The sequence below is a fragment of the Brachyhypopomus gauderio genome, unplaced genomic scaffold (assembly GCF_052324685.1).
Source record: "Brachyhypopomus gauderio isolate BG-103 unplaced genomic scaffold, BGAUD_0.2 sc117, whole genome shotgun sequence".
NCBI lineage: Eukaryota > Metazoa > Chordata > Actinopteri > Gymnotiformes > Hypopomidae > Brachyhypopomus > Brachyhypopomus gauderio.
This window is the reverse complement of record NW_027506938.1, coordinates 347810-371615: the sequence shown is the minus strand read 5'-3', so window position 1 is coordinate 371615 and position 23806 is coordinate 347810. Positions and strand designations below refer to the sequence as shown.

Here is a 23806-nt window from a genome sequence, read left to right as displayed (position 1 = left end):
GAGTCACTTCAGGCCACTTGACACCATCACCACCATCACAACCACCACCATCACAACCATCATCACCACCACCAGTAGTTAGGGCTCAAGAGGCTGGGAGTGTATGTGGGGATGAGTGTGTGCGTAGATGAGTGTGTATGGGGATGAGTGTGTGTGGGAATGAGTGTGTGTATGGGGATGAGTGTGTGTGGGGATGAATGTGCCATCCACTACACCAACAATTCCAGGAATTGTTGCAATTGCATGAAAACATATTTTGGTTTCTTGCAATGCATCCCTTGTTTGTGGAAATGTAATGTATGTTGGTGCATGTTGCAGAAGAGCTTTAGTCACAGCACACACACATTTACACACAGCAGCTTTGCTTAGACTGTAGACATCACCAAGAGTGCTGCCATCCACCACTGGTATAAAAACAAAGTGCTGTCAGTAGCTGAATGCTGTGATTGAAGCAACATTTCTTCTGGTGCCTCTTGTTAACTCCTGTATGAGACCAAGGAGAGCCATGATCTCCTCCCTAGGCAGGCGGTATCTGTCACACAGTACATCATCACGAAGATCAAGTTGACCCACCCTTAGACGCAGAACTGAGTTAAGATGAGCTGCCTGTTCATGTTTATTACGGCGTCTTCTTTAACGATGTCTTTAGTTGAGAAACAATATTCTTTGTATAGCTGCCATGTTCACCACATAACCACCATTATCAGCATTCCTCTTGGTTACTTATATGTGTAAGTAATAATTGAATGAATTTGATTGGTTAAGAGTTAACAAGCTTAGTAGGCCAATTTGTAACCATTGCTCGAGGAACAATATATTATTTGAATTCTACTGTCACGATACGGTCCCCGACCCCTCCCTTTGGGCGTGTGTTTACGTTGTCTACGTCTCCTAGTCTGCGTCAGTGGATCTCCGTGGGTGTCGTTGTGTCTTGTGCTGATTCGTCTCACCTGTGGCTCGTCTCGTCATCACGTGGGGATTATGTGGTTTGTCAATTTAATGTGCGTTCGCGCAGTGTCCTGTGCTCGTCGTTGTCTGAGTCTGCACGTTTCTGTGTGAGTTACATGTCTCTCCGTGCGCTTCGAGGGCAATTCATGTGTAAAATAAAGAGTGACGTCTGCTTGCACAAAGGATTCCGTGTCTCATCCTTCACGCCGCGCCCTACGTTACATCTACAACTGTTCCACTGGAAAATTGCATATATTAATAAATACTATGTTGTACTTTAACCAATTTCAATAGTTTGTTTCATGAAAACAATTGACGCAAGTCCCTTTTCAAAAGTACATTTAACTGTTAATGGATTCGTGTTTGTACACACGTGTGTGCAGTTCGGAGCGTTTATAAAGGGATAATTACCAGCCTCTTTAGTTTTTCAGACAGAACTGCACTCGCTAAGAACAACTTAGCGAATTACAACAGGGCCAGACCACTCGTAGGTTCACAAACAATTTTAAGTATGACGTGGGTTACGTAGGCTTTTGGGAAACCAGTGTAAATTTAAGAATGTTCGTAAGTACGAGGTTACAAAGTACTTAGCATTAGGAATGTTACGGGAAACTCACCCCTGTTCAGTTAGAAAGCAACAGTGATTGTGAATCAATTTCACCTGCTGTTGTGCAAATGGAACTGACAACAGGTAGAAATGACAATTAGCAAGACCCCGCCCCCTATATAGGAGTGGTTCTTCAGGTGGAGACCACAGACCTTTTCTCTGTTCTCATCCTTTCTGGCTGATGTTTTGGTCACTTTTGCATTTTGTCAGTTCTCTCACCATAGAGGTAGCATGATGTGATGTCTACAACCCACAGAAGTTGCTCTGGTAGTGCAGCTCATCCAGGATGGCACGCCCAGTGTGCATCTTATTTATATCCTAAGGATATTAGAATATATTTAATCGTAGTATGGAGTGCAGCCAGGAATATCGAGTCTATTCCCAGGAACAATTGCTGAGCGTCTATCTCATGGGAGACGCGGGGGCATTGTACAAACAATCGGCGTTGGTGAGGCGGAAGTATCGGGGCTCGCTAACTAACAAAACCGACGAGCTGGCTAGTCTGGTGAAGAACCAGAAGGTCTACAGGGAGTGCAGTGTGCTGTTTCACAGGACAAGGACCCGAAGCTCAGCGGGAAGCGCAAAGGTGGGGGGCTCGCTCTCTTCATCAACACCAGGTGGTGCAACCCTGGCCATGTAAGCGTGAAGGAGGTTATCTGCTGTCGGGACATCGAACTGTTAGCGGTGAGCCTCCGACCATATTACATGCCGCGGGAGCTCTCACACGCCATCTTCGTGTGTGTGTACATTCCACCCCGGGCGGACGCGCATCGTGTAACATTAAGCTACTATCTGCATGTAGCAACACAAGCTAATCGCTAGTCACATTTACCATTCAGAGCCGGAGTGGCTAATCGGGAGATTCGGGAGGATTCCCGATGGGCCGGCACATGTCAATCTCTAGTTTGGGCTGATTGGGAGATAAAAATAATTTTGGGCCGGATTTGGGCATGAAACTCCCGGGCTGAAAAAGGACCCAGTCCGGCCCTGATTGCAAACAAGTAAAACAGTCTGTTATTACTTGTAACGCGGGGGTGCGGGCAGAATGACGAGGCTCAGACTCCAGCTCGCACACTCAAGCGTCACTCTATTTGAGTGATGGCTTCAGCGCACACAGCGCACATACAACATAAACACGCACGGGTAACACTCAAATATGAGCACAGGACACTGCGCGAACTCACATTAAATAGACAGTCAACACATACCCTCGTGATCTCGAGACAAGGCACAGGTGAAACTACGAACACACTCACAAACAACCCACACCCACGGAACTACATACATGGACATAACGACACGCAGACAACGTAGCGACACGTCCACAGGGAATGGTCCGGGGCTGTCACCGTAACATTACTCTATTACTCAATATTACCTTCACACAGCCTTCTTACAGTTCTCCACAGTTGATATACCCTGCATATACTTTGGTAAATGACACTAAGTCTCAGGCTCTATATCATAACACCACGTCTTGTTCCTCTGGGGTGTTTTTTTCTCATCTCTCCTAGATAGGATGCACGAGAAGTGGTCCATATAATCAAACAAAAAGAGGGTATCAAACATATATAATCAATAAATAACCTCTCAATTACTAATACATGAACTTCAATAAATGAACTACTTTTTGAAAGAACTCATCACTGCTCAATTTTTTATTTATTTATGAGTACAATGAAAATTTTAATCTGGTAAAATGACTGGTTTTATTATCCATAATGCTTTAACAGAAAAACTCAGGCCACACGGCAGAACTGACACGAACAGAAATGTAAACGAAGAAAATAGTAATGGAACGAGAATAATAGCGGAGCTTTTAACTAGCTTGTTCACAGAGCAGGGGCCTCATGTACAAAGACTTGTGTGGATTTCTTATTGGCGTACGTACAAATCCAGAAAATGGTGTACGCATAAAAAAATCCGGATGTATCAAACTGTGCGTACGCCGGAATCCACGCACATTTCTTTTGTACATCCCAATCAACGTGGAATTGAGCGCACACGGTGACACGCCCCCCTATAAATATGAAAATTTATTTAAATTTGCCCTGCACCGGAGAAGTTTGCTCTCTGGTCTATCACAAACCATGTCTAAACGGGGAAAAAAGAGGAACTTCACCGAATGTGAAAGTAGAGATGTTCCTGAATGAGGTAGAGGTGCGGAAAAAATGTTTGTTTGGCACGTTGTGGCATTACGGCAAAGCGCAAAAGGTCTGAGTGGGATAGCGTGTGTGAAGCTTTAAATGTTGTGGGGTCAGAATAATGCACACTGGCAGAATAATATAATGCACCTAAAAATATCAGTGATGCGCTCACTAGCATCAGCGACTCAATAAAAGACTTGGTTAAAATTTGGCTGCGCATTAATTTGTCCTGACTCTGGGTCCACTGGTTGCTCCACCACCTCTAACAATGGCACGGCATACCTGTGCGCAACATACCTGTGTGCAGGACCCCACATGCCAGCGCCACCGGCTTTTCAGCTGCCCAATCGCCCTCTCCACGACTGACCGGGTGTGAGAATGGAGAGAATTGTATCTCCGCTCCCGGTCAGTCTGTGGATTACAAAGGGTCATCAGCCACGTCTTGAGTGCGTAGCCGCTGTTTCCTAAGTAATTTAACAATTACCCATGTTTAAAATGAATTATTCTAAGCTGGAAATGTCAAATGCTTTTATTTAAATGCTTACATTTTGTTGCTTACCAAGTAGCCACCCGTCACACACTCTGATAGCTTGTAATCTTATCCCAACCATGCAGTTTGTAAGGATGTACTAATCATTGGGTTGACCCAGGCCAACGTGCCACTACATTAGTATGTTTTTACATCACAGATTATTTGCACGTTTATGGAATTAAAGTGCTTTTTATTTAGATAAGCAAATTCCTCATTAAATGGTGCCTTCATAGAAATGTATGTGCAGTCGATCGCTCCAAATATATTAGGGTTGCATTATCGCTGCAAATTGCACTTTAATGTCTGCCTGGTCAACCGCTCCTTAATGGGAACTTTATATAACTAGCTGACATGCAGATGATCCCATCCAAAACAGCTGGCATGGCCCGGCTCAAAGATGACTGGGACATCCCCGACCGGTCTGTCAGTTCTCTTTGAAACGAGCCAGGCACCAGGAAGCCGAGCGTTGTCGCTGGCAATGCTCAACTCCTCGCGTTTCTCTCTCCAAAACTGGACCCAACTCAACACAAGAGGACAGTTCTTGGAAATCTGAAACGGCTTATAAGCCAGTCATCATCATGGGCTAAAGAATCATAATGGTCACGGAAAACGCGCTCTCGGCGAATTCGGCCTTTAGCGATATCTTCCAGTAATACCAATGCTGCCATACCCAAGAACTCCAGCGCAACATTTAATGCATGTTTATATAATCTAGGCTAAGTGGAAACACGTTGAATGATTATTTCAGTAAGGCAGTGAAATTGTCTGATTAATTTACTGTTTAATTTTCTGATTAATTTACTTTATTTTACCCAGTAAGGGCTTACTACAAAGTGTGCGTGAAGGATATCTTAATAGTTGTAATTTCAATGCATCACCTCTAAGTGTCGCTAATTGACGAAAACACATTAGAAACATGCGTACGCTAGAGGTGAAGGTGTCGTAGGTTTACGCACTTTCTCACGTTCAAATCACATTTCGTACATCTGACCGTTTGCGTGAAACATAGCGTACACAATGTTTTTGTGCGTACGCACCGTTCGTACATGAGGCCCCAGGTCTCTCCCACGGTGCGAGGCGAGGTAGCAGGCTGAATGCGCAGCACTGGACAGTGCGACCTGTGGGAATAAATACACCACCACCTGATTATGTGACAGGTGTCAGTACTCCGGTGATTGGGAAGGTAGGAGTGACCGAGACTGAGAGGGTGCGCTCCGTCTGGTTGTGGGTGTGTGTGTGAGGGGAGAGGGGAGTGTGTGTATGCGCCCTCTGGTGGCGTCCAGGCTGACCTACCGTGACAATTAACTACTTTTTTTTAAAGAACTTATCATTGCTTAACCTATAATTTTTTTTTTATGTGTTCAAAAAAATTTAAATCATGATCTCATAATTATGTAAATATTTACTTCAAATGTTTTGCTGCACTCCTGTTTAATGAATAAATATTAAAACCAGAAGTTGAATTAGTGCATGTTTCCCTGATTCAGGTACTTGATAGTAAACTGGCTCCATCTGGTGGAGAAATCACACTTTTTCAACTCCTTTATTTCTTTACAAAAGCTCCTCCTCCCTGTACACACCTTTGAGCTTTGAGGAAGTAAACCTGAGTGACACACTAGTCTTTATTAATTCTGTGTTAAGGTGAGTTATAAATATAATGAGAACATCTTAACTCTGGTATTTACTTCTTTCAGCCTTATTTCTGAAAGGAGTCTAAACTCCCTCAGCTGGATAAAGGACTACAGTGACTGATTCTCTCCTGTGCTACTGTGATTATTACAGAAGATCTAAAAGTGAAAGTGAAGTTTGTACAGAAGGAGACATTACAGAGAAACAGCACAGCAGCTGTTGGAGGAAATGGCTGCTACAAACACTCTGTCAGAAGAAGAGTTTTCATGTCCTGTGTGCTGTGACATCTTCAGGGATCCTGTTGTACTGTCATGTAGCCACAGTGTGTGTAAAACCTGTCTGCAGCAGTTCTGGGAAACCAAGGGATCTCAAGAATGTCCAGTTTGTAGGAAAAGATCTTCAAGAGGCGAACCTCCCTGTAATCTTGTCCTAAAGAACTTGTGTGAGGCTTTTCTAGCGAGCAGGAGTCAGAGATCTTCAGCAGGGTCTGAGGTTCTCTGCAGTCTGCACAATGAGAAACTCAAAGTCTTCTGTCTGGAGGACCGGCAGCCTGTGTGTTTGGTGTGTCAGATTTCAAAGAAACACAAAAACCATGAATGCTGTCCATTAGATGAAGCTGTGTCTGACTTTAAGGTATGAAATGTACACTAATGTTTTTTACTGTAATGTTTTTCCAATATTTAAGATTATCTTGAAATATATGTTCGACAGTCTAGGTTAAATTTGTCAGCTGATGAGATTTCCGACATGTAAATCAGAGCGTCATTCCCAGTGAAACTTAATATAAATACAATATTGATATACAACCTGCTACAAAATATCAAACATATCCAAGGCATCATAGTAATCATGCCATTGTGTTCAGTCATTATAATCTCTGTAATCTCCAGCACATCTATACAGATACAGTGATGAGTCCTGTAAGACTCACACTGTCCTCTACTAAACCCGTATTTTACAGAACAAACTCAAGACCTCACTGGAGCCTCTACAGCAGCATCTGAAGGTCTTAGAGGAACATAAACAAGTCTGTGAGAAAACAGCAGCACACATTAAGGTGAAAGGTCACTCTAAGTTATGAATGCTGCTTTGATCACTGTCCACGTACACCATAATGAAACACACATATTTAGACAGTTTATATTTCCTCATCATCTCCCATTCCAGTATCAGGCCCAGCACACAGAGAGGCAGATAAAGGAGGAGTTTGAGAAGATCCACCAGTTTCTAAGAGATGAAGAAGCAGCAAGAATAGCTGCACTGAAGGAGGAAGAGGAGCAGAAGAGTCACATGATGAGGAGGAAGATTGAAGAGATGAGTGGAGAAATAGCATCTCTTTCAGATCAAATCAGAAACACAGAGAAGGAGATGGAAGCTGAGAACATCCCGTTCTTACTAGTAAGAATCACTCAGTCTGTCTCTCTCTCTATCTCTCTCACACACACACACACACACACACACACACACAAATGCATAAGTGAAATGTTTTGACATTTGTTTTAGTTTGTGTGTGTGCATGCGTGTGTGTGCGTGTGTGTGCGTGCAAGGGTCTTTAGACACATTGATGTTATCATATAAGGAAGATGCATGTTTGACCCTCATATAAACAAAATGACTAAAATTTGATTTCAATTTCTGTGTTTGTTCCTCTGTTTTCTTCTCAGAACGTGTCGTCCACTCTGAAACAGTAAATGATTATTATTTCTGTTTGATATATTGTTATACATTGTGTTTGTGAAATTGTTCTCATACATTAAAATCTTCAGTATGTGGTCTCTGTTATTTCAGAAACATGATATATGAAGATGGTATTTAAGAAAATATGAATACATTGATACTGATTATGTGCAAAACGTGGTTAGATACACTGATATGTATAATGAAAGATAATAATACAACTTTGTACATTTCATGTGAAATTTTTTTCACGTGTTAATTTAAATGTTAAATAATTTGAATATGATATATGATAAAATATTATGATAATACAGCTTTATACACTTCCAGAGTTCATCACACCCCAAAACAACACGAGAAGGTGTCAGGAGCTCTGATCAATGTAGCAAAACATCTTTCCAACCTGAAGTTCAGAGTCTGGGAGAGAATGCAGAAGATTCTCCAGTACTGTGAGTTTTAGTGTTCTTTGATTAATTAGAGTAATTCTGTTCTCCTCACAATTAGAACTCTATAGAGAGAGAAACATTAACATTGTGTGTTTGGTAAATGAACTATTCCAGTATTAAAGGCTGTATTAGTATAAACAGTGAGGGGGACGACCAGTTGACTGCTGGTCTGAGGAGAGACAGTCAGTCCATGAGGAGATCTACACCACCCACTCTCCACCTCTACACCACCCACTCTCCACCTCTACACACCACCCACTCTCCACCTCTACACACCACCCACTCTCCACCTCTACACACCACCCACTCTCCACCTCTACACCACCCACTCTCCCCCTCTACACACCACCCACTCTCCACCTCTACACACCACCCACTCTCCCCCTCTACACACCACCCACTCTCCACCTCTACACACCACCCACTCTCCACCTCTACACCACCCACTCTCCACCTCTACACACCACCCACTCTCCACCTCTACACACCACCCACTCTCCACCTCTACACACCACCCACTCACCACCTCTACACCACCCACTCTCCACCTCTACACCACCCACTCTCCACCTCTACACACCACCCACTCTCCACCTCTACACCACCCACTCTCACCCTCTACACATCCACCCACTCTCCACCTCTACACACCACCCACTCTCCCCCTCTACACACCACCCACTCTCCACCTCTACACACCACCCACTCTCCACCTCTACACACCACCCACTCACCACCTCTACACCACCCACTCTCCACCTCTACACCACCCACTCTCCACCTCTACACACCACCCACTCTCCACCTCTACACATCATCTACTCTTCACCTCTACACACCACCCACTCTCCACCTCTACACACCACCCACTCTCCACCTCTACACACCACCCACTCTCCACCTCTACACCACCCACTCTCCACCTCTACACACCACCCACTCTCCCCTCTACACACCACCCACTCTCCACCTCTACACACCACCCACTCTCCACCTCTACACCACCCACTCTCCACCTCTACACACCACCCACTCTCCACCTCTACACCACCCACTCTCCACCTTTACACACCACCCACTCTCCACCTCTACACCACCCACTCTCCACCTCTACACACCACCCACTCTCCACCTCTACACCACCCACTCTCCCCTCTACACACCACCCACTCTCCACCCCTACACACCACCCACTCTCCACCTCTACACATCACCCTCTCTTCACCTCTACACACCACCCACTCTCCACCTCTACACACCATCCACTCTCCCCTCTACACACCACCCACTCTCCACCTCTACACATCATCCACTCTCCCCTCTACATCACCCACTCTCCACCTCTACACACCACCCACTCTCCCCTCTACACACCACCCACTCTCCACCTCTACACACCACCCACTCTCCACCTCTACACCACCCACTCTCCACCTTTACACACCACCCACTCTCCACCTCTACACCACCCACTCTCCACCTCTACACACCACCCACTCTCCACCTCTACACACCACCCACTCTCCACCTCTACACCACCCACTCTCCACCTTTACACACCACCCACTCTCCACCTCTACACCACCCACTCTCCCCCTCTACACACCACCCACTCTACACACCACCCACTCTCCCCTTCTACACACCACCCACTCTCCACCTCTACACCACCCACTCTCCCCTTCTACACACCACCCACACTCCACCTCTACACACCACCCACTCTCCCCGTCTACACACCACCCACTCTACACACCACCCACTCTCCCCTTCTACACACCACCCATTCTCCACCTCTACACACCACCCACACCCCATCACTCTGAGTCTGACCCTATAGGGCTGTATGAAGTGGGACGTGGGTCCTTGAGACTCCAGGCTAAGGGGCTTCCCACAATCCTCCATCAATCCTCCATCCTATTAAGAGGAGTCGTAGTGTTCAGAGGAGTGTGGTTGTGAAGTTCCTAGCAGTGCTGAGTCAGAGATGGAGGTGGAGGAGGTTCTACATCCACACTGTTCCAGGACCAGAACACACCACTCCAAACACCCAGACACATCTCCACCTCCCCACAGCCCAGAGTCCAGCTGAGCCCAAGCAGACACCCCCTGCTCCAGCCTCTATGGGTCGGCGCCCCCCCAGGGACCAGCAGGTTCCCTGCATGTCAGCCAGGACCCTCCCTTGTCTGTTTGTCTGTCCCTGTCGGTGTGTATCCCTGTCACCATCTTAGTGTCTGTCCCTGTCCCTGTCTGTGTCCCTGACACCATGTTTGTGTCAGTACCTGAGTTTTCCTTGGTGTTGTTGTCTCCGCATCACTGTGTCTGTCTTTCTGTGTCACTGTGTCTGTCCTTGTTGTTGTGTGTGTCGCCCCTTGTTGTCCTGGTGAGGGTGTTGTAGTTGTGGCACGTCCAGGCATGAAAATCTGTCACCTTTCGGCGAAATTCGCCGTTTTGAAGTCGAAAAGGGTGACCTACGTGAATCGTGTAGATCCGAGGAGTTTTTTTTTTTGGGGGGGGGGGGGGGGGTCGGGGGTCGGGAGTTTATATGTATATATTTTAATTATCATATTGACTTAATAAGCAAACAGAGCACTTCCGAAATCGGCAATTCCAGCAGTTTCCGCCCAGAACCTTCATGGAGGCCAAATAGCGTTCAATCATACGAACGTTCATGTTATTCATTTACTGCTAAGCAGGACGAGAAGTAGGACCTAGTGCTACACCGCGGACAAGTCAGAAGAGCGTACATTTACCACTACATTTACCAGATCGTACATTTCCCAGTGGATTTAATTGGGTTATTAATGGTTTCAATCGTTTGCATATTTTGCGGTAAAACAAAGTTACTGCCGTTCGCTACAGCGTTGAACACTGTCAGAAAAAGCCTCAAGCTCTTGTGATAAATAGGTAGATGGGCATACTAAGTTCGCGTCAACCCCGTGTAGTTAACGGCGACATAAAATGAGAAACAAGATTTTTTTTCTAGTGTGTCTGTAGTTGTAACTGGTGAATCCAGGGACGTGTGAGGATAACATTCGCGCCAGGGCTGAAAAGGTTGAAGATGAAGTTGTAAACGCTTGTCGTTTGAGTCTACCCTGTGCTTTAGCCCATGTTAGAAAATAAAAACACGTGAACCGTGGTATTTTTACACTCATTTTCGCCGTATTTATTGGTTCATTAAGACGTAAGGGTTTTGACTAAGCCATCCGGAATGGCGAAAACAGCTTCTCGCATTTACGGATCTGGCTCGTATATTGAATCCACTGACAAGACAGTCAAAAAAAAATTTTAATGGATTTTACTATATTTTACGGAGCCCGTAAGGTGACATCATGTAAAAAATAATAACGCGTGGCCACGACTTATTAACGCGTGGGAACGAGATACTAATGTCGCCTTTCACACGCGGCAACAAAGTTTATTTTTCCCAGGGATGTTCGCGAACTGACTGCCCAATGAAGGTAAACCTGGCTTTATATAAAGTGTAAGAGCAATAATGGTATGATGTAACCTGTTCTATATGTTCATACATTTGTAGAGTGCCTTGTAGCCTCTAGAGGGGAGTTAGAGTGACGTTGAAGTGGGAGGAGTTAGAGAGAGAGGGTTGGACAAGTGTGTGAGCGGGAGAGAGAGGACGGAGACCCGGACTAGCCGGTAGCCACTACTACTAGCCTCCCAGTTGTTCTTGATTAAAGTGAGATACGTTGAAATCCATTCTGCAGTCCCCCTGTTATATTTCCCCACTTATCTCGCTACCGAAATCGCCACCTGGATTGACCCACAGCCCGAGAACCGGTAAGAGTACTGGTCCCGTAAAAGTACGTTTTACACTGGTAGCAGCGGTGGTTGGCGATTTTTTTTTTTTCTTTTCTCTCACTACTCGCCTTCTTCGCTAACAAAACAGCGCTATTTTTCATTTTTGGGGAGACTTGGATTGCGTTGTATTAACTCGCACTTTTAGTCGACTGGTTGAGTTTTGCTACGTGCCGCTTGTTTTGTGCTTTCCTGGACGTGAAATGGCGGACGAAGAGCAACCTGCTCCCTCCCTGCAGCCTCTTGCAGCGCCAGTCTCAGCCGAGACAGTTCACGCACGTGTTCCGTTCCGTATTGAACTGCCTGCTCCCTTTACCGGTGAATCCCTAGAGCCATTCAGTTCGTGGATTCAGCGTTTCGAAGTAGCATTGGAAGTTTCAACTGCTCATTTGGAGAAAGCGAAATTACTAGCTGCGAGACTTAGTGGTCCTGCATTCGCATACTGGCTAAGTTTGCCTGAACAGGTGAAGTTTGATTATGATCAAGCTAAAGCGAAGTTGAATGCGGTTTTTGGACAGACACAATTTTTGGCCACCTTTCAGACACACTTAAATGCTCGCCCTCGCAAACCACAGGAGCCCCTAGAAGTATATGCTGCGGACCTAAAAAACTTAGTGGCGGATGCTTTTCCATGCTACGGCCCAGAGGCACAGAACTGTGAGGTGTTCCGGCGTTTTGTGACTGGGTTAGATCCCTCATTACAACTTAAGATCCACGAGCATGGTGCAGTTACTTTGGAAGCTGCACTGAAAGTGGCGACTCAGTGTGAACGAGCACAGTTAGCTCTGTCAGTAGCAGCACACACACCTGTGATGCCAGTGACTGTAACTCCACAACCTGGTGCCATGTCACCCTCTGCAGTAGCTGAATTAACAGCTGCTATTGCTGACCTCAGAACGGAACTGCACGCCTTGACACAAACGCATCTGCAACACTCAGAGAAGAGATTTGACCACCTCGCGCACCATGTCCAACGTGGCCTACCAGGCTGTGCTCGTGCTGCATACCCTTCAGGCTATATGGCTGCACACGCATGCACAAGCGGATGCCATCGAGACCGGGGCGACCTTCAACAGCATGACTGTGTTGACTGTTGTGCCACATCATCACGTCATTACAATAGAGGGCGTCGACCTTACACTGATGGATCCCCACCTCCTCGACACAGACCACGTTCATCCAGCTGGACTCTCCAGGATGATGACCAGCGCGTTTCTACCCATGATACCAACTCGGCTGCCCCTGGACGACCTCGCCAGTCTCCATCTGACCGTCAAGATGCGTATAACCGGCAACCTGTGAGGGATGACGGCTCCCCTCCCAGGTTTCGCCGTGACAGGTACTCTGGTCGCTCTCTGTCACCTGGAAGCCATTCACACTCATCTCCTTACTACTCACACACGCCACGGAGCTCTAGGCCCCGGTATGCCCGTTCTCCATCACCTGCCTCACCATACATGTACACACGGCCCTCCACCCCCCCCTCTCCACCCCCAGCATCACATGACAGGCCACACCGCCCGCATCATTATTCCCCCTCACGGCGTGTTCACTTTTCCACACCACATACGTCTGACAATTCGTCCCGTGCCGATGGTCAGGGAAACTACTAGAAGCTGGCATTGCGGACCAAATGTCAGCTTATTGTACCCCAAAGGTCCCTTCTCATGTTGTACAGTCTGATATAGATACATCTCCAACTCCCTACATTTCAATTTCACTTTTTGGCTCTGAACAGCACGCACTTATTGACACGGGCTCTGGCCTTTCCTTGATTACTGATGAGTGCCGCAAAGTGATACCTGCTCTGGCTTCCCAACCTGTTACGAAGTCCTTTATCCTAGCCTCCTCAGTCACAGGTCATTTGTTAGACGTACTAGGTTGCCTTACTGCCCCTGTGCGCATTGGTGATATAACCCTTTCCCATGTGTTTCACATTGTACGATCCTCTAGTCACCCAGTGATTCTAGGTTGGGACTTTCTGACACAACACAATGTGACCCTATCAATTTCTCATGCACATATACAACTCGAAGACACCACTGTGCCTTTTGTCTCCATGCAACACCTGGTCCCAGTACAATGTGCTGCTGTCACTGCCTCCCCTGTCACAATTCCCCCTTTGGCGGAGATGGTAATACCTGTCTCTGTTAATGGATGTATGGCCACGATACCTGGTCCTACCTCGTATGTAGGTATTGTCGAGCCACAGCCTCCTCCAGCCTCATCCTTAGCAGTCGCTAGGACACTGACCACGATCCGTGATGGACAGGGATTGGTTAGGGTAGTAAATCCCACATCAGACCCCATTTCGCTAACTGGAGGATGCCCCCTGGGCCAAGTTTTTTCGGTCTCAGGCCGCTTTCATGATGAATACACACTGGTGTCAGCTGTTAATACATGTGACACAGCTAGTGCTCCGGCACCCATTATTGACCTGTCGGACACGTGCCTCTCTCCGGATGAAATACCACACCTCAAGGGCATGTTGAGCGATTTTGCTGACATTTTCAGTTCGCATCCTTATGATTACGGCCGGACAGACCTGGTCCACCATTGCATTGATACGGGTGCAGAAAAACCGATTAAGTTACGACCCTACCGCACATCTCCAGCCACGCAAGTTTTGCTGAAAACGGAGATAGACAAGCTCTTGGAGCATGGTATTATTGAAGAGTCACATAGTCCATGGTCAGCACCAGTGGTGCTTGTCCGAAAAAAAGATGGCACCCATCGTTTTTGCGTAGACTATCGTAGACTTAACGCACTGACAGTCAAGGACTCACACCCACTTCCTCGTGTCGATGACACGTTAGACAGGCTAGCTGGTGCCCAAATATTCAGCACCATTGATCTTACTGCTGGTTACTGGCAAATTCCACTCCATCCACGAGACAAGGAGAAAACTGCATTCTCCACGGGTTCTGGCTTGTTCCACTTCAGGATGATGCCGATGGGCATTTCAAACGCCCCGCCGAGTTTCCAGCGTTTGATGGAACTGGTTCTCCGTGGCCTTCACTGGGACATCTGTTTGATCTACCTCGACGACATTATTGTGTATAGCACAGATTTTTCCCAGCATCTTCAGCATTTGAAGGAGGTTTTCCAGCGCTTTCGCGCCGCCGGTCTTAAATTGAAGCCTTCCAAGTGCCACCTAGCTCGCTCATCCGTCACATTCTTAGGCCATCACATTTCCAGTGCTGGGATCCAGCCTGATCCGGCTAACATCGAAAAGGTTTCTACATGGCCTGTGCCCCAATCAGCCACTGAGGTGAGAGCCTTCTTAGGCCTCTGCTCTTACTATAGGCGATTTATTAGGCAGTTTTCTCATATTGCCGAACCACTTCATCGCCTTACACACAAAGGCGTGGTCTTTGAATGGTCTTCTACCACCAATGATGCTTTCGAGACCCTGAAACAAGCTCTAACGTCACCGCCTGTCTTGGCCTTCCCCAACTTATCAGCTCCTTTCCTGCTGTACACGGACGCATCTTCACACGCTATCGGCAGTGTGCTGTCTCAAAGGGTAAATGGTAAAGAGCATGCTGTTGCTTTTGCTAGTCATACCCTCTCCGCTTCAGAAAGAAAGTGGTCAACATTTGACCGTGAGCTGTATGCCATTGTTTGGTCTGTTCGTCATTTTCGCCATTACTTGGCATTCCATCCATTCACTATCATCACGGACCACAAGCCATTAGTGGGTCTCAAGAAGCTCCCTCTTGATCTGGACCACACTGGTAGGCGTGCACGTTGGGCAGTTGAACTGGACCTTCACGACTGGACTATAGTGCACCGTGATGGTGCTAAACATCTCAATGCAGATGCCATGTCCCGTCGCCCGCCTGAATACCCAGTCGAATCCCCCAAGCCCCTGATGGTTTCAATAGCAACGCAGACAGTCCCAGGCTGTGTTACACAGACGTTGGCTCAGGGTTCGGACGGCCATTCTGAGATCCCAGCCTCACCATACACATCGACAAACCTGGTTCATATCCAGACAGATTGGGATCTGTCCACAAAACAGCGGAGCGACCCTGACATAGCTACAGTCCTAGACTGGTTAGACCATGGCCGGCGTCCACCACTGTGGAAGCTTCGGAAAACATCTCCATTCCTGCATAAAATGTGGTCTCAGTTCCCTCGCCTCATGGTACAAGATGGTCTCTTATGCAGGCGTACACACCACCCATCGTCTCGGTCTGCCATCCAGCAGGTGGTCATACCTCACTCCCTAGTTCCCCAGGTATTACACTATTCACATGGCCACCCTGCAGCGGGACATTATGGGCCAGCTAAAACACTTGATAGAGCTTTACGCTCCTTCTACTGGCCTTACATGTCCTCAGACATTCACCAGCACTGTCGTCAGTGTGCTGCTTGCCAGGCCCGATGCTCTCCTGTCCCTCGTCCTCAGGCCCCACTTGTGTCAATTTCACCAGGTAGACCCCTGGAGATAGTGGCTGCTGACATCACGGAACTGCCCATGTCAGCCAAGGGAAACCGTTATGTACTGGTCCTGATGGATCTGTACACTAAATTTGTTAACCTTTACCCTTTGAGGACTCAAACAGCTGTTTCGGTGGCTCAGTGCATTTTTGAACAATTCATTCCTCAGCATGGCGTCCCTGAGTCTCTTCACTCAGATCAGGGCCGGCAATTTGAGTCAGATCTTATTAAGCACCTCTGTACTCTCATGGGAATACAGAAACTGCGGACTTCACCTTACCACGCGCAATGTGATGGGGCCGTTGAACGATACAATCGTACCCTCAAAGATGAGCTCTCTAAATACCTATTTGACCTAGGATGTGAGTGGGATGATCATCTCCCTCAAGTTGCACTGGCCTACAATACTACGGTTCACACCAGTACGAAATTCACACCTTTCTACCTAGCCCATGGACGCGAAGCGCGTGTTCCTGTAGACACCTTGCTTACTACATCTGAGTCGTCATCGTCCAGAACGTCGGTAACACCAGGTGCATACGCTGCTTCCTTACGGGCTAGGCTTAGGGATGCGTACAAATCAGCCACCGCTTTCAGGAACCAAGCTCAAGAACGGCAGCGGAAATACTATGACCGTCGTTTGAAATACAACCCGTACAGACCAGGCGATCTAGTATTAGTCGATGACCCAGCCAATCGCAATAACAAACTCGCTCCGCGCTGGATTGGCCCCTTTGAGGTTTTGGATACTGTGGCTCCAGAGGATCAGTCCTTACCTGTTGACTTCCGGGTTCGCGATTTGTCCCGCCCTTTGAGCAAACCCAAAGTGCTGCACTACAACCGGCTCAAACCGTTTTTCTCTAGCTCACACGATGCGAAGGTTCGAATTCCACAGCCTAGGTCTGGTATTTCATCCGGCCCCTTATACTGTCCTATATGGCCTGATGTACCTTCAGCTGCCCCGCCCCCAACTCTGTCTGCAGGCCCCGAAAATTTGTCACACCTTGCCAGTCAGGGTACTAGTGCACAGGACTCATCCCCTGCCCACTTGCCATGCACTCCCCGCTCGCCTGTTCCTTCTGCTACCCCTCAACACACTCACTCGGTTCCTGTCCCTCCTGAGCAACCCCCTGCCACTCACAGCCCACATGGCACACTCACTCCCTCCCCAAACCTAGCCATGCACACTAGTGGCCCCCTTCGCCGCCGGCGCAGAACTCCGGCGCACCTCAAAGACTATGAACTGTACTGATTGTACATCAGTTCACACACTGGATTGTTCCTGCTGACATCCTGCAGCAGTGGGACTCATTTTGTTCAGAATGTACTTTGTATTGCTCTGTGTTTTGTTTATATGGACGTATGCTGTTGGTATTGTTATTTTTTTTTCTTTCTTTTTTTTTTCTTGCTCTTACCATTTGTTTTCTCAACACTTTCAGTGCAGAAATGTGGACATTTCTTGTTAGGAAAGGGAGTATATGTAAGAGCAATAATGGTATGATGTAACCTGTTCTATATGTTCATACATTTGTAGAGTGCCTTGTAGCCTCTAGAGGGGAGTTAGAGTGACGTTGAAGTGGGAGGAGTTAGAGAGAGAGGGTTGGACAAGTGTGTGAGCGGGAGAGAGAGGACGGAGACCCGGACTAGCCGGTAGCCACTACTACTAGCCTCCCAGTTGTTCTTGATTAAAGTGAGATACGTTGAAATCCATTCTGCAGTCCCCCTGTTATATTTCCCCACTTATCTCGCTACCGAAATCGCCACCTGGATTGACCCACAGCCCGAGAACCGGTAAGAGTACTGGTCCCGTAAAAGTACGTTTTACAAAAGTAATACTTAATTATCTTGTTCGCATGCGTTAGCAAGTCGTGGCCACGCGTTATTATATTTTTTACATGATGTCACCTTACGGGCTCCGTAATATTTGGCATCACCTGTCGCTGTATGCCCGTACACCAGCAGCCACCCCCCCCCCCCCCCCCCCCCCCGTCGCCGTATCCCCATGACGTCACATGCCCTGCCCCCCGGTCTTCTCACCTTTTTAACCCCTGACCCATTTTCATGCCTGCACGTCGGTGGACTCCTCCCTGGAGGATCTGCTCCTGGGGGGTCTGGACACTGTGGTCCTCGTCCTCTGGTCCCGTCCTTCAGTCTGGGGACAGTCCACTGGTGTTAGTCACTCTGGGAGTAGCACCCTTTAGTGGGGGAATTGTAACGGTATCCACCCACTAATGAGGACACACACACACTTCAGTACACACACACTAATAATACACACATGCAGTGTGACACTCAGTGTAACAGTAACACTGCACTAGTTAAGTGTCACATGTGATACTCAAATAATGAATACAAGATATGTAGAAATATATTAATGAATAAAAGACACAATTTCAAGTGTCAAAACAACAAGCACACAAGTACTGCAGGGGTGTGTGGTGAACACACAACATCACCATCACTTCCCTCTTATCAACCTACTGCAGCATTTCACTCAGAGTAAAGGGCCTGCAGTCTGTAGATGTGACCTCATCACATAAACACATGAAGAACATGATGATTCATTCTGTTCTCTCTCCTCAGACCCTGTTACTCTGGACCCCAACACTGCACATCCACGCCTCCACCTGTCTGATGATCTCACTACTGTAGAACACAGACTACAGAAATCACTGCTTCCTGATAATCCAGAGAGATTTGATGAGTGTGCGTGTGTCCTGGGCTCTGAGGGCTTTAACTCAGGGACACACTGCTGGGATGTTGATGTTGGAGACAGTCATTCATGGGCACTGGGTGTAATTAGAGAGTCTGAATGGAGAAAGGGAGGGAGGTTCTGGAGTTCAGTGTGGGGTCTGCTGAACATAATGGGCAAATACTGGACACGCTGCCCAGGACAGACAGGTCACCTCCTCACACCTACAGAGAAAGTGCAGAGGGTCAGAGTTCAGCTGGACTGGGACAGGGGGAAAGTGACATTCACTGATCTTCTAACCAGTTCACACCTGCACACTATAACACACACTTTTACTGACACTGTTTTCCCTTTATTCTATAATTACAGTTCCTCTCCTATGAGGATCTTACCAGCAAAGATATCAGTAACAGTGGAACAGCAAAGTTAATGTTGCCTTGAATTATTCTGCATACATGTTATAATGAACATTAGATTATACACTGTAAAAAATGATTTTTTGACTTTATAAATATAATTAAGTTTTTTAAGTTAATTAAGTTTTTTATTATCTAAAAGAATAATCTAGTATTGTGAGACGGACAGATAGTCGGACAGACCGACTTCCGTACTGGACGCTGCACTCAGTGCGCTCACTCTTCCTCTCTCTACAGAGCTACGAGAACCTTCTGCTTTAGAGGCATTTCTCCCAGTCAAATCAGAACCAACACAATCACTGATACTGATACACAGTCACACAAACATGGAGCGCTGGCTAAAACGCAAATCTCCATCATCTCAAATTGAACCCAGGGGTGTAGTGGGGCGGGGACGCGGGGGGGACATTCGCCCCGTCAACAACTTACCCCTAACCCCCCTCACGCTCAACAACTTACACTCGCCGCGACCCCTCAATTATTTTTTTAGGACTACACCACTGTAGATTGACCCCGACTACCCCACCTCCACCTGTATCCCCTGTTTAACCTACCCCACCTCCACCTACATCCCCTGTTTAACCTACCCCACCTCCACCTGCATCTCCTGTGTAACCTACCCCACCTCCACCTGCATCCCCTGTGTAACCTACCCCACCTCCACCTGCTCAACAACTCTCAATGGCCGAGTTTCAGTTATCCAGACCCTCAATTTCTGTGCCAATCATGTTACCCACTGAACAAGGTAACATACTTTGCCATGTAACCATAGTGAATGAAAATGGAAGTTACTGATCTCTGATGTATAAAGAAAAAGCTAATCAAACTCATTCATTTATTTAAATCCTCCTTCCTTATTCCTCCCTCCCTAATTATTGTAGCATTTAATTAGTGGAGTCAAATTAAACACATTGAAAAGCATAACTTGTACCCAATGAATTCCTTGGAGTCTGTTCATTTCCTAAGAAACAACACACACAAACACGGGTCACAAAACCCATATCCCAAAAACTGTATCCCGTATTTTATTTTCAGTAAAACAGCCCTAATCATTTACATTCGTGTTTCCAAGCCAGCCTGATAATGTCCTTCTCTCCCCATTCCTGGTAAGATTACAGGAATGTGAACTTCTCCTCTCTCATCATCATCTTCCTCAATGTCCTCACCAGGAACGTGTATGCCAGACTGCACTGTAATGTTATAAATCATAGCCCATACACTATTATGGCACAGCTTTGTGCTGGTGAATACAGAAGCCCCCCTGATGACTTGTGAAGGCACTGATTTTCCAAATGCCCAACGCTCGCTCCACAACACTGTGTGTTCTCCGGTGTGCCATGTTGTAGTTCTCTTCAGTCTCTGTCTGGGGGTTCAAGACAGGAGTAAGTAAATGTGAGTGGAGTGGATAACCACTGTCACCCAGCACATGTCCACCAGCAAACGCACCCTCAGTTGCCATCTGACACACTACTGAATTTGTCCAAATTAAAGAGTCACTTCAGGCCTCTTGGCACCATCAACACCATCACCTCCACCACCACCATCATCACCAACACCACCATCACCAACACCACCATCACCATCACCACCATCACAACCACCAGCATCACCAACACCACCATCACCACCACCAGTAGTTAGGGCTCAAGAGGCTGGGAGTGTATGTGGGGGTGAGTGTGTGTGTAGATTAGTGTGTGTGGGGATGAGTGTGTGTGGGGATGAGTGTGTGTGGGGATGGGTCAATCAATCAATCAAATTTTATTTATATAGCGCTTTTTACAACAGTTGTTGTCACAAAGCAGCTTTACAAGTGCCGAGTCCTAGCCCCCAGTGAGCAAGCCAAAGGCGACAGTGGCAAGGAAAAACTCCCTAGTTTTTGCATGAGGAAGAAACCTTGAGAGGAACCAAGACTCAGGGGGGGAACCCATCCTCCTCTGGCCGACACCGGTCACCATGACAACAACAACAATATAGACAGAATGTAGACAGAATGTAAAAGATGCAATAATGTCAATTTAGACCGAAAAATATGTAATAATGTCCATCATGGTGTAGGCATCCGGTTAGGCAGGAGGTGGCCGGCCAGGATGGATCACTTGTCTCTCCTCATCTCATTATTCCTCAAGCAGGCGGGCAGCCATGTGGAGAAATGAAACAGGGAAAATTAGCTCTGTATGAGGACATATACAGGACAGGTAAAATTATAAACATTTCTGGAGTGTGGCAGCAACTCCGGCACTAAGTTAAATTATTACAGCCTAGCTAAAAAAAGGCAGAACCAGAAGGTAACATAGGCTTGGGGGCATTCTGAGACAATGGCATCCATCCACTGCACTGTCAACAAACTTGAGTGACCACGAGCAGTGACAGGATGACAGCACCAGTACCCCAGTCTACCATAAAACCCTTCGTCTATGAACCCCTGGATCTGTACCTTTATCTAAGGGGGATATTAATTATCAAACGCTAGACTAAATAAGTGGGTTTTCAACCTAGATTTAAAGATTGTGACTGTGTCAGAGTCCCGGACACATTTAGGAAGATTATTCCAAAGCTGGGGGGCCTTATAAGAAAAGGCTCTTCCCCCTGCTGTTACCTTGTTAATTTGTGGAACTAATAACAGACCAGCACCCTGTGATCTTAGTTGACGTGGGGGTTCATAGTAGGAAATAAGTTCCTGGAGGTATTCAGGAGCAAGCCCGTGTAGTGCTTTATATGCTAATAATAGAATTTTAAAATCAATACGAAATTTAACTGGGAGCCAATGCAGGGCTGATAGGACTGGTCTAATATGCTGAAATTTTCTAGTTCTGGTCAGAACTCTAGCTGCGGCATTTTGAACTACTTGAAGTTTATTTAGATTCCTATTTGAACATCCTGACAGTAGTGAATTGCAGTAGTCTAGTCTAGAGCTAACAAATGCGTGCACCAATTTTTCTGCATCATCCTGTGATAATGCATTTCTTAATTTGGCAATGTTGCGGAGATGTAGAAAAGCTATCCTAGTAGTATTATCTATATATTTATCAAATGATAGGTCGGAGTCGAGTATGACGCCTAGGTTTTTGGCTACTGTGCCAGGTGTAATGGGATAGTCTGCAAGATTAAGCATTAAATTTGGAATTTTCTGTCTTGCGGCCTTAGGGCCCACAAGGAGAACTTCTGTTTTGTCCTCATTTAATTGTAGGAAGTTTAGAGACATCCAGCATTTAATATCTCTTACACAGGCCTCAATTTTTCCTAAACTGAGTTTGTCATCGGGTTTGGCTGATATGTAAAGTTGAGTGTCATCCGCATAGCAGTGAAAATTGACACCATGTTTGTTTATAACTGTGCCCAATGGTAGCATATATAATGTAAATAATAGTGGTCCTAAGATGGAGCCTTGCGGGACCCCATATTTAACCATTGTACGTTTGGATGAAATATTATTGAGCTCTACAAACTGATAGCGATTTGTTAAGTAAGACTGAAACCATGAAAGGGCTGTGCCTGAGACTCCAACCCAGCGTTCTAACCTTTCTAGCAAGATCCTATGATCAATTGTGTCGAAAGCTGCACTAAGATCAAGGAGCACTAACAGTGATACATAGCCTTGATCTGATGCAAGGAGGAGATCATTTGTTACTTTAACTAATGCTGTTTCAGTACTGTGATGGGGCCTAAAACCAGATTGGAACTTTTCAAATGTGTTATTCCTATGCAGATATAGGCATAATTGCTGGGCAACAGCTTTTTCTATGATCTTAGATATAAATGATGTGTTTGAAATGGGTCTATAATTAGATAGCACAGTCGGATCAAGATTTGGTTTCTTGATCAGAGGTTTGATAATTGCTAATTTACATGATTTGGGCATGTGACCTATTGTAATGGATGAGTTAACTATAGTTAGAAGAGGTTCAGTTACAGCTGGTAATACCTCTTTTAATAACTTTGAGGGAACTGAGTCTAATGTGCAGGTAGTACAATTTAAGGAAGAAATTATTTTCTCTAATTCTGATTTTGGGAGTGGATGAAAAGCATCAAGTTTTTCTCCCGGTATGTAATTTAAATCAATATCAACCAAACCAGATGACATACCAGTTGTATTGCTAATAAAGGGTTTTATATTTTGTCTAATATTCTCTATTTTATTATCAAAGAAATCTATAAATACATTACTAGTGAGGTTTACTGGAATCTGAGGTTCTGTGCCTGCTTGATTTTTTGTAAGTTTAGAAATAGTATTAAAAAGAAATCTAGGATTGTTTTTATTTTTCTCTATCAGTGAGGCTAAGTATGCTGAGCGTGCTTTAGTGAGTGCCCGTTTGTAGTCAATAATGCTATCTTTCCAGGCACAGTGGAATACTTCCAATTTAGTAGATCGCCATTTCCGCTCTAATTTACGTGCTATTTGTTTTAAGTTTCTAGTTTGGTCGGTGTACCATGGGGCGAGCTTTTTGGATCTAGCTTT

General features: G+C 46.2%; 1 protein-coding gene across 1 annotated transcript; it reads left to right on the top strand.

The window, feature by feature from the left end:
- The first annotated feature begins 5855 nt into the window (after window positions 1-5855).
- LOC143497951 (E3 ubiquitin-protein ligase TRIM35-like) lies at window positions 5856-20416 on the top strand. Its single transcript, XM_076993607.1, has 6 exons — window positions 5856-6496; window positions 6825-6920; window positions 7031-7261; window positions 7528-7550; window positions 7871-7989; window positions 18826-20416. The coding sequence occupies exons 1-6, from the start codon at window positions 6092-6094 to the stop codon at window positions 19362-19364; spliced, it is 1413 nt and encodes a 470-aa protein (XP_076849722.1). The 5' UTR covers window positions 5856-6091; the 3' UTR covers window positions 19365-20416.
- The last annotated feature ends 3390 nt before the right edge of the window (window positions 20417-23806 follow it).

Coding starts and splice junctions, on each gene's coding strand:
- LOC143497951 (XM_076993607.1), top strand. CDS start 6,092: ATGGCTGCTACAAACACTCTGTCAGAAGAAGAGTTTTCATGTCCTGTG. Junction 6,497..6,824: donor AAGCTGTGTCTGACTTTAAG/GTATGAAATGTA, acceptor CGTATTTTACAG/AACAAACTCAAGACCTCACT. Junction 7,262..7,527: donor AGAACATCCCGTTCTTACTA/GTAAGAATCACT, acceptor TTTTCTTCTCAG/AACGTGTCGTCCACTCTGAA.